The sequence below is a fragment of the Pelophylax lessonae genome (assembly GCF_965119305.1).
Source record: "Pelophylax lessonae genome assembly, chromosome: 5".
Lineage (NCBI taxonomy): Eukaryota > Metazoa > Chordata > Amphibia > Anura > Ranidae > Pelophylax > Pelophylax lessonae.
In genome coordinates, this window is record NC_138772.1 from 529,019,228 (window position 1) to 529,037,699 (window position 18,472).

At 42.9% G+C, this 18,472-nt stretch overlaps 2 protein-coding genes across 2 annotated transcripts in view; one reads left to right on the plus strand and one right to left on the minus strand.

The window, feature by feature from the left end:
- Nucleotides 1–18,472, plus strand: part of TG (thyroglobulin) — a gene marked incomplete at its 5' end in the record, with an annotated part of 481,401 nt that overhangs the window by 248,511 nt on the left and 214,418 nt on the right. The window contains 2 exons of the mRNA XM_082259019.1: nucleotides 3,182–3,375; nucleotides 4,780–4,866. Coding sequence (XP_082115145.1) covers nucleotides 3,182–3,375; nucleotides 4,780–4,866 — 281 coding nt within the window. The remainder of the gene's footprint in view (nucleotides 1–3,181; nucleotides 3,376–4,779; nucleotides 4,867–18,472) is intronic.
- SLA (Src like adaptor) overlaps nucleotides 7,730–18,472 on the minus strand; it is a 74,641-nt gene continuing 63,898 nt past the window's right edge. Inside the window, exons 7-8 of the mRNA XM_082258719.1 lie at nucleotides 13,934–14,072; nucleotides 7,730–8,023 (exon numbers count right to left, since the gene is read on the minus strand). Of these exons, the coding sequence (XP_082114845.1) occupies nucleotides 7,783–8,023; nucleotides 13,934–14,072 (380 nt within the window). The 3' untranslated portion in view covers nucleotides 7,730–7,782. The remainder of the gene's footprint in view (nucleotides 8,024–13,933; nucleotides 14,073–18,472) is intronic.

Here is an 18,472-nt window from a genome sequence, read left to right on the forward strand (position 1 = left end):
CTCTGACCAATCAGTGGCTAGTAGTGACTGCATGCAAAGGATTGTGGGATATGGTACCGGTATGGTACCTCTTGGAACCACAATCGAGGTGGTACTGTTTTAGAGAGCCGTACCGTTCGGTTCCATGTAGTGGAAAAGCGCCGCCGTACCGTACCGAACCGTTCCTACAGCATACCATGCGGTACCAGCAGTGGAAAAGCACAAAAGCGAGCCGAACCGTTCGGTTCCATGCAGTGGAAAAGCCCCATAAAATGCACGATAATAAGACCTCTTGTGCTGGCCTTATCTCAGAGCAGCAATAACAATTATGTAGGAAGATTCATTTCAATCTGTCAATCCTTAGATTAGTTAACTAGAAGGTGTCTGCTGAAGATGTAGATTGCTCCCACCAGAGGCGTAACTAGAACCTTCAGGGCCCCGATGCAAGAAACCATGAAGGGCCCCCCAGACCCCTGGCCGGGGCCCTTCCCTTCAAGCCCGGGGCTTTTCCCACTAATCCTGGGGCTCTTTAATCTGATTGCATGGCCTTTTATTATGGTCCCGCATCAGGATCCTTTCACAAGTTCTGCAGTGGGCCCCCTTCCTGCAATCTTGGGGCCTCCCCACAGTGGTGAAATGCCAGGGCCCGGTCGCAAGTGTGACCTTTGAGATCCTAGAAGTTCACCCACTGGTTTGCTACCGGGCCCCCTGGAGCATGGGGCCCGGTAGCGATTGCAACCCCTGCAACCCCTGTAGTTACGCCCCTGGCTCCCACTCCCCTCCCTTCGACCATACCTCCTGCTCTCCTCTGCGATTGATTGGCAGTGAAGGAGAGGGAGGTACCTGATGTGAAGCATCCTATTGGACGCTTCACAGCACAAACACTGGTGCATTATGGGGCAGGATTCTGCCAGGAACTGCAGAAGGTAGCACACTCTTGGGGTTGACCAGGGGGGTTCTGGTCAGGTTGGCTGTATGGCATCCCATGATTTCTAATGATGGCCCTGCCCAAAGAGATATCAATGATTTCTAATCGGCCATTATGGAAAATCCAGACGATGTTATCTAATGCTTTTGGTTAGTTAAAGTTCAAATTATTGTGGGTGATTTGTAATGTGTGAGATTCATTTAGCATTACTGTTATGCTGATGCAAATGCTTAGTAGAGGAGACCAGGGTGATCTCACTGTTGGAGCATCCAACACATATAAGAAGCATAGGGCTGACTCAGTTCACCAGGCCCCATCTATCACTTTTTGATGGACTATCTTAAAATGAAATAAAAACATGTACACTTTATTTTATGTAGAATTCATGTATCTTTTATGCAAATTTGCGTTGTCTCAGAGCTTTGTGGCTATATAGGTTGTATAGCAGTAAAATTGGCACAGGGATCACAGAAGAGAAATCTGATCCAGAGTGCAATCATCGGTGTAGTAATTGTATGATCAAACTTAAACGATGCAATCTGCAACTTATTAATTTTCAATATTAAGATTTATCTGCTGAAAGATTGAGAAAGTGTTTGTACTGCCTCATAAAATAAAACATCTTTATTCCCTACATATGGCAGTAATTAGCAAAGTTACATTTCCAGTCTTATTGTAGACCGACAAAGGCCAACTACAAAAACAGACTTTTTTCCATTTACTTGTCCTTTTCCTTTTACAGTAGATGTAGAGTCTTGCTGGGGCTTAGTCACACTTGTGCAATCAGGCAATGCCTGGTAACCTGCCCTATGTGCTGTGTGTTGCAGTGCCATTCGCTGTAAATTGCACCCCAAATGTACAGTAAAGTGCAATGTGTAGTGCTTTGGCAGCCCATTCATTAGAAATAGGGTGCCTTAAAGCAGAGGCGTAACTAGAATCTTCAGGGCCCCGGTGGAAGAAACCATGAAGGGCCCCCCAGACCCCTGGCCTGGGCTCTTCTCTTCAAGCCTGGGGCTCTTCCCACTGATCCTGGGGCCCTTTACTCTTTTTGCGGGACCCTTTCACAAGTTCTGCAGTAGGCCCCCTTCCTGCCATCTTGAGGCCTCCCCATGGTGGTGGAATGCCAGGGCTTGGTCGTAAGTGTGACCTTTGCGATCCTGGAAGTTCACCCACTGGTGTCAGTAGTTTTAATTTTTTAGTATTTTAATTGTATTATTTTTTATCATTTTATTGTATTTTTTTTACAATGTCACTGACTATGACTCTGTCCATTCAGAAAAGGAAGGAGCTGGTAAATGACATATTTACCGACCCATTCCTGGTTCTCTATTGTGACACATCCCCTGCAGCAGCTGGCAGGAGAGGGAAGGGAGCACAGTGGGGGGGGGGGGGGGGGGCAGCACAGTAGGGGGGGGACCAGGAGAGCACACAGGGGCTCAGAGATAGCAGAACACAAGTGAACTGGATAGGAGGAGTGGCGGGGGCAGCATACAGAGGAACCAATCTCCTCCATTTTCCTCCTGCAGCTACAGGAATAAAAAGGAGGCCAGTGATTTCTCTACATGTAATACACGTTATAACACTGCATCAGATTGCTGAATTGTGAAGCAACCCTAAATAGCATGGGGTAATTTACTAAATGCAAATAGACTGTGCACTTCCCAAAGTGTAGTTGCACTCTGCAAGTGCAGTTGCTCTAGTGCTTAGTAAATGAGGGGGAGCTATGCTTTCTTTCATCATCCAATCATGTGCAAGTAACAATGCATTTTATTTTTCTTGCACATGATTGGGCATTCCTTTGCAAAGCTCTGGGGAAAATGCACTTGCAGAGTGTAACTGCACTTTCCAAAGTACACAGTCGACTTTCCTTTAGTAAATAAACCCTTATTTATCAGAAGGAGGAACTTTTGGGAGCAAGGAACAAGTTAAATAAAGGTGACTAGGGGAAACCGAGCATTGGGGCTCCTCCCACCTTGCAATTCGGGGAGAGCCCCACTGCAAAGGTAGATTTTTCTTTTTCCCAAAGTTTAGCTTTAAAAAAGACTAAAATCATCTTTTGGAATTATAATAACATTTCAAAGTTTGTATGAGATTTTAATAATTGGGTTCACAGTACATCTACTTTATTGATGATATTTCCATTATTTTTATTTATTATGCTGGGTAGACATGCACGGTCATTTATTTGTATTGAAAGGGTTCAGAGAAGCGCCAGATAATTGTATCCAGATGTGACCATATTTTTCCTAACACTAATTTGATCTCCATTTACAGGTAAGACTGTGCCAAACGGGAACTGGGGCCTTCTAGACCAGATCGCAGCCTTGAAATGGGTCCAGGAAAATATTGCCTTTTTCGGCGGTGACCCCGAGCAGATCTGTGTTGGTGCGGATGGAGCAGGTGCTGATATCTCCAGCCTCCACTTATTGTCAGCAGAGAACAAAGCCATCAGACGAGCTGTGCTAATGGTAAGCCAATACACCACAGAGCTTCAAGCAGAACCCCGCTTAGCACTATGTATATATAAACTGGTAGCATTTTACAACTTCAGTATAATTCCAGAAACCAGTGTCATTTGGATTTTTCAGGCTTGAAAAAACAGAATTTCTTTCCTTCTTAATGTTTTGCCTATGCATGTTGGAACGGGGGACAGATATTGCTTGTCTTCTTTGATTCTTCATCAATTTATAAGAAACAATTGAGTACTGTCCCTGATACTTTATTTGCAGTAACATACAATTTTTCAGGACAAGCTTCCATGGTGCACCTCCTTCTCAAAGTCTAAGCAGTACTAAGACACAAAGTTTTAGCAGAATGTTAAGTAAGACAATCTCTGAGGGCAAAAAGGCACAGTCATACACAGAAGTAGTTAGCGAGATAAGGCAGAGGGAGTGCTATAGACTTGGAGGTGGACTAACAGTCAGTCACAAAGGTAAGGATTGTCATAAAACTGCTGGATAATGGTTTAGAAAACTGAGGTCCACAGTTAGTCCATTTAGGGCCGTCTTTAATATTGATTGGACCCTGGGCAAATCTTTTTTTGGGCCCTCCCAAAACCACTTATTAACTATTTGCAGGCAGTGCAGGCTAAAAGGGCAGCTGCTTTGGGCCCCACAGCAATGAATGGACCCAGGGCAGCTGCCCCTTTTGCCCTGTGTTAAAGACGGCCCTGAGTCCATTATATTTTGTGTCAAACAGAATTATCATTCTTAGTTTAAAAGTTTTTCTTTCCTGAGTAGTTTTGAAGTTCCCTTTAGAAACAATTGAGTGTCGCAAGTGCACTAATATGACTACAATTGATGGCTACAATGCGATGTATAAAAAAGAGGTAAAGACTCAGACATGAAGCACTAAGGTGTACGTTTAGTAAATAAGATACATGTGAAAGAAAACACCTATCAGCAGTTGAGTCTTCTAAATAGGAGCTCCAATTCCTATTTCCGGGCATGGTATGGATGACCGCAGGCATGCATTGGGCCTTGCAGTCATCCTGCCATGAGGTTACAGAAGACTTGGGTATTGCCACTAATTATCTTACCTTTCATTCTTAGCCAATCAAAACTGATAAAGGTTCAACCAATTTAAATGGACCTGATTGTATGATATATGCTACATGATCACTGGTAAAACATGATGGAGTTTAAAGCCATTCTCCGATAAGCTTGTTAGCTGCCTGCCCAGTTTCATTGTTGGCTGCCTGCCCAGTTGTACAATTGAAACAAGTGACAATTGTTTCAACAATTGAAACATTTTTAATAAAACCAAAGGGGAGTCTTTCAAATTTGTTGATAAGCAGTCTTATGAAGTCTTTGAAAATCCTCCAGTGATTATTTTGTCAGCATTTTGCCACGCTCTCCTCCATCACCATCCAGTGTCAGGTCTTGAAGACTAATCAGAAGACAGCTCTACTCATCGGCACAGTGGCCAGTCAGGAGATAGACTTTTTGATTGCACTCTGTGTCATTAAAGCCTAGTACACACGCAACGAATTTCCGCCGACCGGTCGTCCATCTTTTGTCCAGAGTTGTGTTTTGTTGGTTGGAATGTGCTCTAGACTGCACACAAATTTTCCCACACGACAAAATTCTACTTGAGAAGTGATGTCATGTGTTGGATTGCTTTTTTTGTGTTCTTTCTTCTCTGAGCATGCCCAGTCTTGCTCATAAGATTTTTCCCTGTCGAAATCTGTACTGACTGCACGAAAATCGGACGTGTTTTGACGGAGGACAAAAATTTTATAGCCTGCACACCAGATTTTTTTCGGCCGAAAAGTCGGAGTCGGTTGTCGGAATCATCATACGGTGGATCGGTCGTCGGACGAAAATTCACGGCTGAATTTCGATGCGTGTGTACGAGGCTTTAGTAATTCCAAGAGAGCCTTGGAGCATCCTCTATCTCCAGGTGCGCTCCAGTGTGTTCACCCTCATCTAGTGACTCCAAGAATGACTCTGTGCACCCTGTGTTTCCAATGGCACTCAATGTTACCTAGGAACTACAAGTGTGTTTCTGTGGGCCCCATGACTCCTATTGTGCTATTGTGCACCCCATTTTTCCAACTGCATCCCATAGTGGCTCCAAGAGCATCTCTGTGCACCCTGCGTTTCCAAGGGTGCTCTATGTTATCTAGTGGCTCCAAGTGTGCCTCTGGGAGCATTATGATTCCTAGTGTGCCCTTGTGCATCTTAGTGTGCCCCATGTCATCAGATGTCTCCAAGTATGCTTTCATTCCCGAGTATGCCCTTGTGCCTCCAGGATGCTCCTGTGCCCCTTAGTGACATCTGTGCCCCCACACAGCCTCCAATATGCTCCTGCATCCTCTGGACAGTCATTCTTTCAGCCAATAAGGACCACTTTAAGTGAAACATTTATGGTTTTCAAGGCATTCAGAGTAAGCTCATCGTCTGTTAAAAGTCAGTAAACCCTTCTCATATGCCTGTGTCAAGCATGTATCTACTTTTATTTTTAAAGCTAGGAGCATACAGTAGCTCCTGGCAACTCCACATCTCTACAATTAGTGTGGTTCCCAATCATGTGATTAAGTGATTCCCTGTTGTCACTGAGATCTTTGCATCTAGTGTTGGTGGAGGGTTAGAGTCAGAGACATATAGGAAGCCAGTGGGCAACATATATATTATTATGTACACAACTAACACCTTTACAAAAGTCTCAGGTTTATTTTGAGAGTAAATAATACAAATGCAATATATAACTTTACAGGAAGAATGGCAACTTATACTGTCTGTGATACAGCAAACTCCTACATACATATGGACCCAACAAAGGAGTTTTGCATTGCAAAGCACTTTATTTGTTTTTACTTCATTCACATGTTCTTTGTTTATTATGTAGCATGTAGGCTTATTGTAATAGGCATCATCAGTAATTTTAGATTGCTGCAAAAATCAGGCATTCCTATAAAACCAATACAAAATTGATATGGTGCCAGGGGGGGGGGTTGGGGAGATGCTGATTTTTATGGTGGTCTTATAGCTGTTGGAGACTTTCTTGGCAAGAATTTCTGTCTCTCCCTCTTCCCCTTCTCACCATTTCTGCTCCATTGTCCATTCTGTAAAATATCATAGCTGGGAAGTGAGAACCACTCATATCACCCAAAGCAGAGGGAATTGAGAAATTCATCAGGGAGATTCCGCTGACCAAGTTCCCAAGTGGTATGTCAGTGGGCAATAGAACCTCGGTTAGCCTGCACCTAAAGCTCATATATCAGTATTAATAGAGTAAGATAAAGTCAGAACTTCTGTCAAATTGTTATTTGACATCAATCCAAAACTAAAGAAAAAGTTTTAGCTGGATTTGGACTTTAAGTGACTCTTATCGTCACTGTATTAAGCAATTTTATGCTTTTTTCCACAAAAGCAGATTCCTCAGCACTAAGCCGCCAGCCAAATGAATACTAATAATTGTAAAGTGAGTCATAGTATACAAATAATAGCTCTTGATTCATACAAAGGTATGTCTTAAAATTGGAAACGTGTTTCCTAATACTCAGCGTATCACAGTTTAACTCTCAACTGCATAGGAGTCCTTGTAAAAAAGTTTTCAAAAACTCCAAAAGCTGACATAATGTTTTGACATGTTATAAGTTCCAGCTGTTACACGCCTCTTTCATGTGTTGTTAATCTATGCAAAACTTCAATAAAAACTATTTAAAACAAAAACTCCAAAAGCATAAAGTGGTGAAGAAACGCGTGGTCTAAAACGTTTTTGCCAAAAAATAAATAATTTTTCCAAGTTTTCCAACAAGTTCCACAGATATAATTCAACTCACAGGTCTTGGGTTGCATGAAAGCAGAAGTCAATTTATAATGAATAGTACTTCTTGTGGATCTTGAATTGCATAAAAGTAGAAGTCAAGTTTATAAGAAAAAGTCCTTCTCATAGGTCTTGAGTGGCAAGAAGTCAAAAATATATTGGATAGGCCTTCTTGTAGGCCCTGCATTGTATGAAGTCAAGTTTTTAATGAAAAATGTTGGTCTTGTGGATCTTGGGTTGCATGAAATTATAAATCCAGTTTATAACGAAGAGTCCTGCTCCCCTCATCTGTAGCCCTTAGTCTAACTCGCTCTGTTGGACATAAGGTTACATGGATATATTTCAACTCAAAGGTCTTGGGTTGCATGAAAGCAGAAGGCAATTTATAATGAATAGTCCTTCTGGTAGGTCTTGGTTTGCATTAAAGTAGAAGTGAAGTTTATAAGGAAGAGTTCTTATAGGTTTTGAGTTGTATTAAGTCAAATATATAATGGATAGGCCTTCTTGTAGGCCTTGAATTGTATGAAGTCAAGTTTTTAATGAAAATCTTGTGGATCTTGGCTTGCATGAAAGAAGAAGTCCAGTTTATTAGAGTCATGTTCCCCTCATCTGTAGCCCTCATTGTAACTTACTCTGTTGGACATAAAGTTACTTCTGGTGTTGACAGAGGATAAGATACAACTTCTCCGGGTTGGTTTCTTGTTCTGTTCATTGCTTGGGAGGGAATAACTTTCCTCATCTTCAGCCAATGACAAGTAGGAGGCTATGCTTTGGCGAAGACCGTAGCTGAGAAAAGAGTCATCCGTTTCTGAAGAATGGTCTGGTTCTTCTGCGATTAGCGAAACTCTGTAAAAGACAACATATACATTTTTGAAGTTCTTTAAGGAATGTACAGTTTTTTAATCTATTATATTTATGACTAAACAAATTACATGTTCAATAATATTATCATTCCTTTAACTAGGTAAATATATATGATAGTATATACCGTATTTTCCGGCGTATAAGACGAACCCCCTAATTTTCAAGTTAAAACATAGTTTTTGGGCTATACTCGCCGCATAAGACTACCTCCCTTCTGAAGCAAGGCAACACCATTGAAAAACATCAGATTTCTCATAGATCTCCAAGGTACCCCAAGTACTGTAATACATGTAATCTCTCATAATATCTCCAAGGTACCCTAAGTATTACCAGTAGATGAAATCTCAAGACGCTGGCTGTGCGGGAATCCTGTACAGGTATACCGTATGTACCGTAGCTTCAGTATACATACTCTCCCTGATTGGCTCAGCACTACACTGTATGTAGCCGAAGCTATGGTACATACGGTATACCAGTACAGGATTTCCACATAGCCAGCATCTTGAGAGATTACATCTACCGGTAATACTTATACTTAGGTTACCTTGGAGATATTATACTCGGCGTACAAGACGACCCCCCATTTTTGGGGGATTTTTTTTGAGGTTAAAAAGTAGTCTTATACGCCAGAAAATACAGTACATTTATTTGTGTATCTGAAGTTTTTTTTTTAACTGCAAGTAGACCTCTTAAAGTACAGAACTTTTTTTTATTTATTTGTGGATACAGATTGTAATTAGTAAAACCCCTTGTCAAATTTTTTGCACTGATAAACTTTTCTTCACTGACTGCGTACGGCGCTCGCCTGGGTGGAGCTATAGGGCGATCGCACGCCACCGGTGGCGCGCCCCCGCTGGTCAGCTGGGGAGCTCGTCAGCTGGGGAGCCAGCGCGTGTGCCCGGCGGCTCCGTTGGCCGCTGGCCACTCGCGATCTCCCGCAGCTGAGGGAGAAAGACAGACGGCTGATGTAAACACAGCCGTCTGTCATTCTCCCTGAAGTGATCACAGAGGCTATGCAATCCTGCTATATAGGATCGCATGTCTCTGTGATTACTTCACAAGCCACACCCCATGACAGTTAGAATCACACCCCTAGGGAGACACTTAACCCACTGATCACCAGTAATGTTAACCCCTTCCCTGCCAGTGCCATTTTTACAGTAACAGTGCATTTTTTAGCACTGATTTCTATAGTAATGTCACTGGTACCCCAAAAAGTGTCAAAAATGTCAGTTAGGGGTCCGATCTGTCCGCCGCAATGTCGCAGTCCCGCAAAAAAAAATCGCAGATCGCCGCCATTACTAGTAAAAAAAAAAACCAATAAAAATTACATAAATCTTTCCCGTAGTTAGTAAACGTAATAACTTTTGCGCAAACCAATCAAAATACGCTTATTGCGATTGTTTTTACCAAAAATATGTAGCAGAAAACAAATTGGCCTAAAATGTTAAAAAATTTAGATTTTTTAACATTTTTTTTTTAAGCATGCATGGGATAGGCATAAGGCTATCCTTCATATAAGATAGGGCCAGGGACTATTCATAGGATTCAGATATATTGGGCAGACTAGATGGGCCAAATGGTTCTTATCTGCCGACACATTCTATGTTTCTTTGTTTTACATTTTTTTGAGAATTTCACAATAAAACAATTTGAAAAATGTTATTTTTTCAAAATTGTCACTTTTGTTTGCTTATAGCGCAAAAAATAAAAATCGCACAGGTGATCAAATACCACCAAAAGAAAGCTCTGTTTGTGGGAAAAAAGGACGTAAATTTTAATTAGGTACAGCGTCGCATGACCGCGCAATTGTCCGTTAAAGTCACGCAGTGCCGAATCACAAAATAGGGCCTGGTCTTTGAGCAGCCAAATCCTCTGGTCTGAAAGTGGTTAAGGCAACACACAGCAACGGACAAAAAATGGTCCTGCAGCATTTTATTATTGTGACCTAGCACAAGGCACAACATTTGTGTTGTGGGGGTCTGCAGGCTGCGGTCGTTGTGTATTTGGGTTCCATTGTAAATGATGGGAACTGCAATACAGCACGTATTATATCATGTGTTACAATGCATTGTGCATAGGTGTGAAGCCAGCCAGCCCCCACTTCCACTTTAATAATTTTGTTACAAAGCTGACTGGCTAACAAAATGGCTGAATGGAATATATAAACCACATAGCAATGGAATATATATATATTGCATAATTTCTGAAGGAAAGATGAAGTGAAAGTGCATAAACCTTATATACAGTAGATCATTTCCATGGTGCCTTTTTTATCTGAGTAAGGGCCCTTTCACACGGCCGCTCCGTGTGTCTGCAAATCATCCCATCCGTTTGCGGATGATTTGCGGACATAATGTAAGTGAATGGCACTGCGGATGTCAGCGGATGACCATCCGCTGACATCCGATTTTCCTCCTTTCAGTTCTGTTCCGTTTTTTCGAATGGAACAGAACCCCATTTTTTCTTCCGTGTAAAAAACGGAAAGGAAGGAAAATCGGATGTCAGCGGTGTCATCCGCTGACATCCGCAGTGCCATATACTTACATTATGTCCGCATATCATCCGCAAATGGATGGGATGATATGCGGGCACACGGAGCGGATGACAGAAATGTCATCCGCTCCGTGGAAAAAAAAAAGTCCCGCAGCGGACCTTTCACACGGAGCGGCCGTGTGAAAGGACCCTAAGTGTTGACTTATAGTAGCATATATTTGGCTGCTTGCTTTTTCAGGTTGCACAGGACTTTATAAATGTTTCTACAGTTTTGTGAGAATTTCAAAATGGCATGAATCATTGGTATTTCAAAAAGCCACAATTTAAATTAACCAAATTTATATCACATAGCAAAGCTTTACTGTTCTGTTTCAGGGTTAAGGTAGTATTTTTACTTAAAGTTTGGTAAAGTTTGACCCTTTTAAGTTTCTGTAAGCCAACAAGGTGTTTTCAAGAGCAGGGTGCAGATTGAAGAAAGAATATGAAGGAGCATGATTTGGACCAGATGGTGATGGGGCATTAGGGTAGCGGCCTTAGTGAAGAAACAATTGCATCAGTCACACCTGTTACTAAGCCCCTGCTTCAGACCTGGAGGACCCCTGGAGGTTACTGACTCCTTTATTGCTCCACCAAATCAATCGCTGTTACTGCTCATTTGAAAGGAACTGTGAAATGATCCTATCCAAGGAAATTGTCCAGTGGAAGAAAAGAGTTCAGGAACACTTCCCTGCCACTTAGTTATGTGACATTAAAGATCAGATGACTAAGTGCAGGGGAGATATGGGGAGTAGTGTTGAGCGAACACGGACTGTATTATTCGGGTCCGTACCGGATAATTGGATTTTTGTTACCCGGACACGGACCCAAAAACTTTACTGTATGTTCGGGTTTAAAATCCGTGTTCGGTAATTTTATTTCCTGTATGTAATGGCGCGGTTTTAATGGCGGGCTTTCAACAACCAATCAACAAGCGTTTAACTGGTGTGCCATAGAAACCATCACTACAAATGGCATGGCTGTGATTGGCCAGCTGAAGCATGTGACCCAGGTCTTTATAAGCTAGAGACACAGCGCGCTGTGCGTCAGTCTGCTCTAGTGTAGAGCAGGTGCTGGCTGCTGCTGATTAGGGACAGACAGGGAAAAAAAACATTGTGCCCGAAAAGAATCCAGGGACAGGTCGGAGTGTAGGCAGGGAAAGATATTTGAGCATTTTAGGGACAGGCTGGAGAGTTTAGGCAGGGAGAGATTAGGAGACACAGGACAGAACAATCGTCCGTTAGCGATCTACATCGATTTTGCTGTGTGGGGGGTGGTGCAGTGAACAATCTTTTTGCCCTCACTTGAGCCCACTGAGGAGGAGGAGGGAGAAAAAAAATATATTTATCAGTCTGTTGTGTGCAGCGTTCAGCTATATTTTACTACAGAGTGCTGTTCTAATCTGCTATTTAAAAATTAAAAATTTAAAGGGGAATTTTTTTTTTTTAAGAGCACTTGCCATGCTCTTAATTACATTTTGCTGCCATTTGCTGCACTCTAGCCCTTTCCATTGTTTTTTTAGAGCCATTTTAGTGCCTGAAAGTTCGGGTCCCCATTGACTTCATTGGGGTTCAGTGTCCGGGTAACGTTCAGAAAAGTTCGGCCGAACACGGACATCCAGGTGTCCGCTCAACTCTAAATTGGGGAGGTGTCCCCATGAACATCTGCTGTGAAAAGGTGGAGTTTACAGCACCCACTTGAAGCTCTGCATTAACATTTATTGATTTTGGATGGTAGGGTGGTGGGGACTTCACATTAAAAACTGGGCCGGGTCCACAATTCTCAGTAGGGCCCCTTGCACAATAGTTACTCTACTGGATGTGGGTATAGCACTTGAACAGTGTGTGATGATCTACAGGAGCCCAGAATTAAACCAACAAGTTAAAGTGAAGTCAGAAGAAATCTAGATAGTTGGGAGAATAGAGAGGTCTCCTTTCCTTCCTATTCTGGTCATCTGGACACCTTTGTAGAACAAGCAGATCCTAATAAATGTATTCTTAAGCTGGATACACACCATCCAACTTTTGTGGTTAGATTTTCTTCAGATTTACCTTTTCTATGTAGTGCAAGAGCCTGCCAGATTGCATACAAATTGAAAGTGTTTAGGTTTGACCTCATATTATATGGTTTTGGTAAATCTAAAGGAAAAAGTCTTCAGAAAATCTTATAGTGTGTATGGCCCATAAAGGCATTGATAAAAAAAACTGGCTCTAGTGGTGATAGTGATGCCAATAAAGACAACAGCTGGGGAAAATTAAGTAATGAATGGAAGAATGTGGCTCGAATTATACCTACATAAAATGGGCAACTGGATAGGTATGACAGACAGTAGGTACCCTGAACATTTTTCAAATTGACTAGATGGCACCATGGCAGGCTTAAATAACATGATGATACATGAAAAAAGATGATTTACATTAAAGAACAGTTAAGGTGTTGACAATAGCCATGGGGACCAAAATGATCTGACTAGAGCCATTGGTGATGATCACAGGGTTACCAACATGTGACCCTGTGGCATACCAGCTCAGAACTGCAGGAATCTGGTCATAGTCAATCAAGTCATTTACTGTAGGCCAATCAGCTTTTTTAAGAAGACTATTCTACAAGAACAATTAAGGCTGACTAATAAATGGGCAAATGTCATAATGAGTAGGAAAAATGTTGAGTTATTTGCCTTTCATTAAAAAGGCGTATGTTCAAGGATAGGAGGATGATTCAACATTCTTGAACTTACTTGCTGGATTTTAGCATTGTACAATTCACATGGAGTATTCTCAAGTGAAAAACTACTATGTGTTTGATTGCAAGCTCTTCCATTAGTCAGTGCCATTTATGATCTCCCACTAGGAATCCCTACATGGTCAAGTCCATTTCCCAGTTATGGCTACTCTAAAGCCCCGCACACACGCAACGATTATCGGCCGACCGATCGTCTGTCTTTTGTCCAGAGTTGTGTTTTGTTGCTTGGAATGTGCCTAGACTGCACACAAATTTTCTCACCAAACAAAAATTTACTTCAGAAGTGATGTCATGTGTTGGTTTGCTTTCTTTGTGTTCTTTCTTCACTGAGCATGCCCAGACTTGCTCATCAGATTTTTCCCTGTCGAAATCTGTACTGACTGCACGAAAATCGGCCGTCATGTTGACGGCCAACAAAAATTTTAAGTCTGCACACCAGATTTTTTTCGGCCGAAAAGTCGGAGTTGGTTGTCGGAAGCATCATACTAACAAGCCGAAAATCGGCGGATCGGTCGTCAGCGAAAATTCCCTGCCAATTTTCGACGCGTGTGTACGGGGCTTTAGTATCTGGACAACCAACCACGTGTCAGAAGTGTTACAAATTCTGGTATTACTTACTTCTTCATACTCTTCCAGTTGAAGGGCTTCTTTCTCCGCATAACAGGCATTTCTTGCCTGCCAAAGACTTCTGTGAGGTTTACCGACTGCTGGGTAAGGCATGGGGTGGTGAGAACACAGCAGAGCCCATCTGCATTTTCTGTAGGGGTAACATATATAAATAGATCATAGTTACATAGTTATTTTGGTTGAAAAAAAGACACAAGTCTATCTAGTTTAATCATTAAAAGGAAAAAAAAATATGATACAATCCTATATACATAATACTACACCCACAGTTGATCCAGAGGAAGGCAAAAAAAAAAACCCAGCAAAGCATGATCCAATTTGCTGATCCCCAAACAGGCAATCGGATATTCCTTGGATCAACTTTACCTATAAATGTTAGTATTCAGTTATATTTTGTATGTTTAGGAAAAAATCCAGGACTTTTTTAAAGTAATCTACTGAGCTCGACAGAACCAGCTCTTGAGGGAGCCTTTTCCACATTTTCACAGCTCTTACTGTGAAGAAATATTTCCATATTTGGAGATGAAATCTCCTTTCCTCCAGATATAAAGAGTGCCCTCTGTGATTACCTTAAAGTGAATAACTTAACACCAAGTTTACTATATACTCTTCATTTTTCATCTACTTCCATCTACTGATTCTAGTACTCAGTCTGACAGAACAGGGATACTGCAATGGGCTTATTAGAAACGGAACTCTAGGCAAAACATTTTGCTTATGCCCCATACACACGTGCAGATTATCTGAAGACTTTTGTCTGCAGACTTACCTTTTCTATGTAGTGCAAGGGCCTGCCGGATTGCATACAAATTGAAAGTGTTTAGGTTTGACCTCATATTATATGGATTTGGTAAGTCTGCAGACAAAAGTCTGCAGATAATCTGCACGTGTGTATGGGGCATTAGTTTTGGAGATAATGGCAAACGCTAAAAGCATCTGTTCTTTTACCAAGGGCAGGAAGTGAGCAAAATCTCTCCAGTGGGGACACAGAAATATGGAGATGGGTTAGAACCTCAACCAGTTTTAATACTAATTTAATTGATATAACGGGATGTGAAGTAAAATACATTTAGGCACTGCTTCAGCAGGGGAACATAGGCATTAAATGCTTTGAATTTGAAATTTCTATGCAAAGTTCAAGGAGAGAAAACATATTTCTAGGATCTGTGCCCATTCTCCAGGGCTGTGAATTAAAATATGGTGGCTGAGTAGCAGAAATGAAATGAAAACTGTCCTAACAAAGTAATGTGAGGCTTAATTGGATGGACAGCAATTAGAGATGTTAGTATAGATAGAGATGACTATCAGGGCAAGGGTTTATGCAGAAGAAGTAAGTGCCCGTAATGGAAATGCTATATACAAATAGCACAAATACAGCATGTCTGAGTGGCAGACATCATTTAAAAAAGGTGGAGATTGGAATATGTGACAACACATTTATTAACAGCCGTGATGAAGAGGATGCATATGATTTAAATGCATTGCTCTCCTTAAACCCTCCATAAACATTCCAACTTTATAAAGATAGTTACTGTTTAGAGCATTCTTTTGAATACATACACATTGCCCCTTCTGTCAGAGTGGAGCGCTTGCATTCCTTTTGCTGTTCCTTGTTTGCAAGACATTGGATGTTGTGATATATCTATGTCAGGGGTCTCCAGGCTTTCTAAGCAAAGAGCCAGTTTACTGTTTTTCAGGCTCTAGGGGGTCAGACTGTGACCATTTGGGCATAAACAATGCCATATCATTGGTTTTAATGGGACGAATAGTGCCCCATTGTTGGTATCAATGGGAGGAATAGTGCCCCATCAATGGTGTCAGTAGGAGGAATAATGCCCCATTGTTGATGTAATTGGAAGGAATAGTGCCAAACTGTAGATGTCAGCAGAAGGAATACTGCCCCATTAATGGTATCAGTGGGAGGAATGGTGTCCCATCATTGGTGTCAGATGGTGGAAAAGTACCCCGAGGGCCAGATAAAGATCTATATAGGATATATGTTATCAAGCGAGCAGCTTTACTTTAAGTAGCGCTTACTTGATATAGGAAAAGGAATTGGCAGCACTCCAGGTTGAGTCAAAATCCAGATTTATTGACTGGACATCCAAATATGACAATCGTGACAAGGTAGACGCGTTTCACACACTGACTGTGTGCTTAATCATTAATTAGGTAATGATTAAGCACACAGTCAGTGTGTGAAACGTGTCTACCTTGTCACGATTGTCATATTTGGATGTCCAGTCAATAAATCTGGATTTTGACTCAACCTGGAGTGCTGCCAATTCCTTTTCTTTTATCAAGTTTTCACGGAGGCGAGCCGGGGCATGCACCGGTGTGAGCCATCAGGCAATCACACCACCTTGAGCAGTGAGTCCTTGTCTATTCACTTGCTTACTTGATATAGACTGTAGCCAGCACAAAGAGGTTCCTCATTTCTCCTTCTTTGCTGTACTCTGTAGGGAAGACTTCTATTCATTTCCAGTGTTATTACCGAAACAGGAAATGAGGGCAAATCTCAACAGGGACATGAAAAAGTTCTACTATTAAACAAAATAGGGCTGGACTTTTGAATTTTAATAAGACAAAGAGAAAGGTGCCAAGTTCCCCTAACTATAGGAACCAAATGGCTGTACCTATCCATATACAAGCAGTAGCGGAACTATCAGGGTCGCAGCGGTCGCGGTTGCGACCGGGCCCTGGAGTTCCGCTACCTGAGGGGGGGCCCGCCAGTCCCTGTTTTCTTACAGCGGCCGCGGCGTGAGGGGGCCCGTCCGTCCGCCTGATGACTGTTCGCTACTCGCTAGTGGTGGCTGAGCTGAGTGAGAGACTAGTCTGGGCTGGATGCCGCCTTCCCCGATCGTTGTGCGGGGGGGGGGCGGAGAGGTACAGCGGTATGTGTGCAGTGTAAAGCAATCTACGAGTACCTGCAATCCTGCATTGACATTCTGCTGCTGTGCTGCCTACACCGCCCTCAGCCCTGCCGATCCTCCAATCCGAGAGATGGCTGATGCAGTGAGGCAGCAGGGGTGGACAGTCACTGAAAGTCAGGTGACCAGCTGACACCAATGGAGTGCAGGGGGAGGAGGAGTTCTCCCCTCTGCGAGACGAGTGAACCACATGCTGTGTCTGTCCGCCTGGCTGGAGACTGGAGTTGCAGAGCCTGAGTGAGGGGGAAATCGCCTCTGCCCCCACCAATAAATTACAGTACTGAACATTCACTATAAAAAGGTACCTAAAAACAAAAGATGACCTTTATTTAAATGTTTAGTTTTTTATTTAGGAGTTTTGTACTCATCAACCTTTCTAGACATATGTGGAGGAATAATTGGTCAGTGTGGATTTTCCTAACCAAAGTCTACAGTTTACCTTCATGATAAGCTATGCCAGGAGTGTTTAGCAGTACTTCCGGTTTCTTCCCTGCAAGCTTGTCATGATTGTATGATCCAAATGTATATTCAAGTATAATGGGGAGTGTGGGCATTGTAATGGCTAGTGTATATTCTTTTTATAGTCTGGCTTTATTTAGAGCCAGTTCACACCATAGAAACGCAGTCCGGATTTGTTCCAGTTGCTTTTCTGCTTGTGCATTTTTTACATGTTTTTGATGCGTTCCATTGCGCTTTTGATGCAGTCAAGTGCATTTCCCCCTCCTTTTTCTTAACCTTAAGTAATGTGCGTTTCAGTGCATTTTTGGTGCATTTTAAAGCATTCCAGTACAATCCAGTGCAAGAACAATGCAGCATGTTTTATTTTATTTTTTCAGTAACTGCAACCACTGGTGTAAACTATGCCATTGGAAACCATACCGCCACTGATCCCACACCCCTCACCCCCATTACCGCCACTGATCCCACACCCCTCACCCCCATTACCGCCACTGATCCCACACCCCTCACCCCCATTACCGCCACTGATCCCACACCCCTCACCCCCATTACCGCCACTGATCCCACACCCCTCACCACCATTACCGCCCCTGATCCCACACCCCTCACCACCATTACCGCCCCTGATCCCACACCCCCTCATCACCATTACCGCCCCTGATCCTACACCCCTCACCACCATTACCGCCACTGATCCCACACCCCTCACCACCATTACCGCCCCTGATCCCACACCCCTCACCACCATTACCGCCCCTGATCCCACACCCCTCACCACCATTACCACCACTGATCCCTTGCCTCTCCCCACCATTGCCGCCACTGATCCCAGCCCCCTCCCCACCATCACCGCTCCTGATCCCACTTCCCTCCCCACCACTGATTCCACCCCACCACCGCCACTGATCCCACCCCCCTCACCACCACCACCGCTGTCACTGCTCCACCCTCCTCACCACCATCGCCATGGTTGGTGCACTATTACTGATCCCATTCCCCTCTTCACCAGCCCTGCTGCTGATCCCATTACCTCTCTCCCCACCAGAACTATTACTGATGCCATTCCCCTTCTCCCCACCAGCCCTGCCACTGATCCCATTCCCCGGGTCAGATTTAACCAATCCTAAGGAGGCAAATCAAG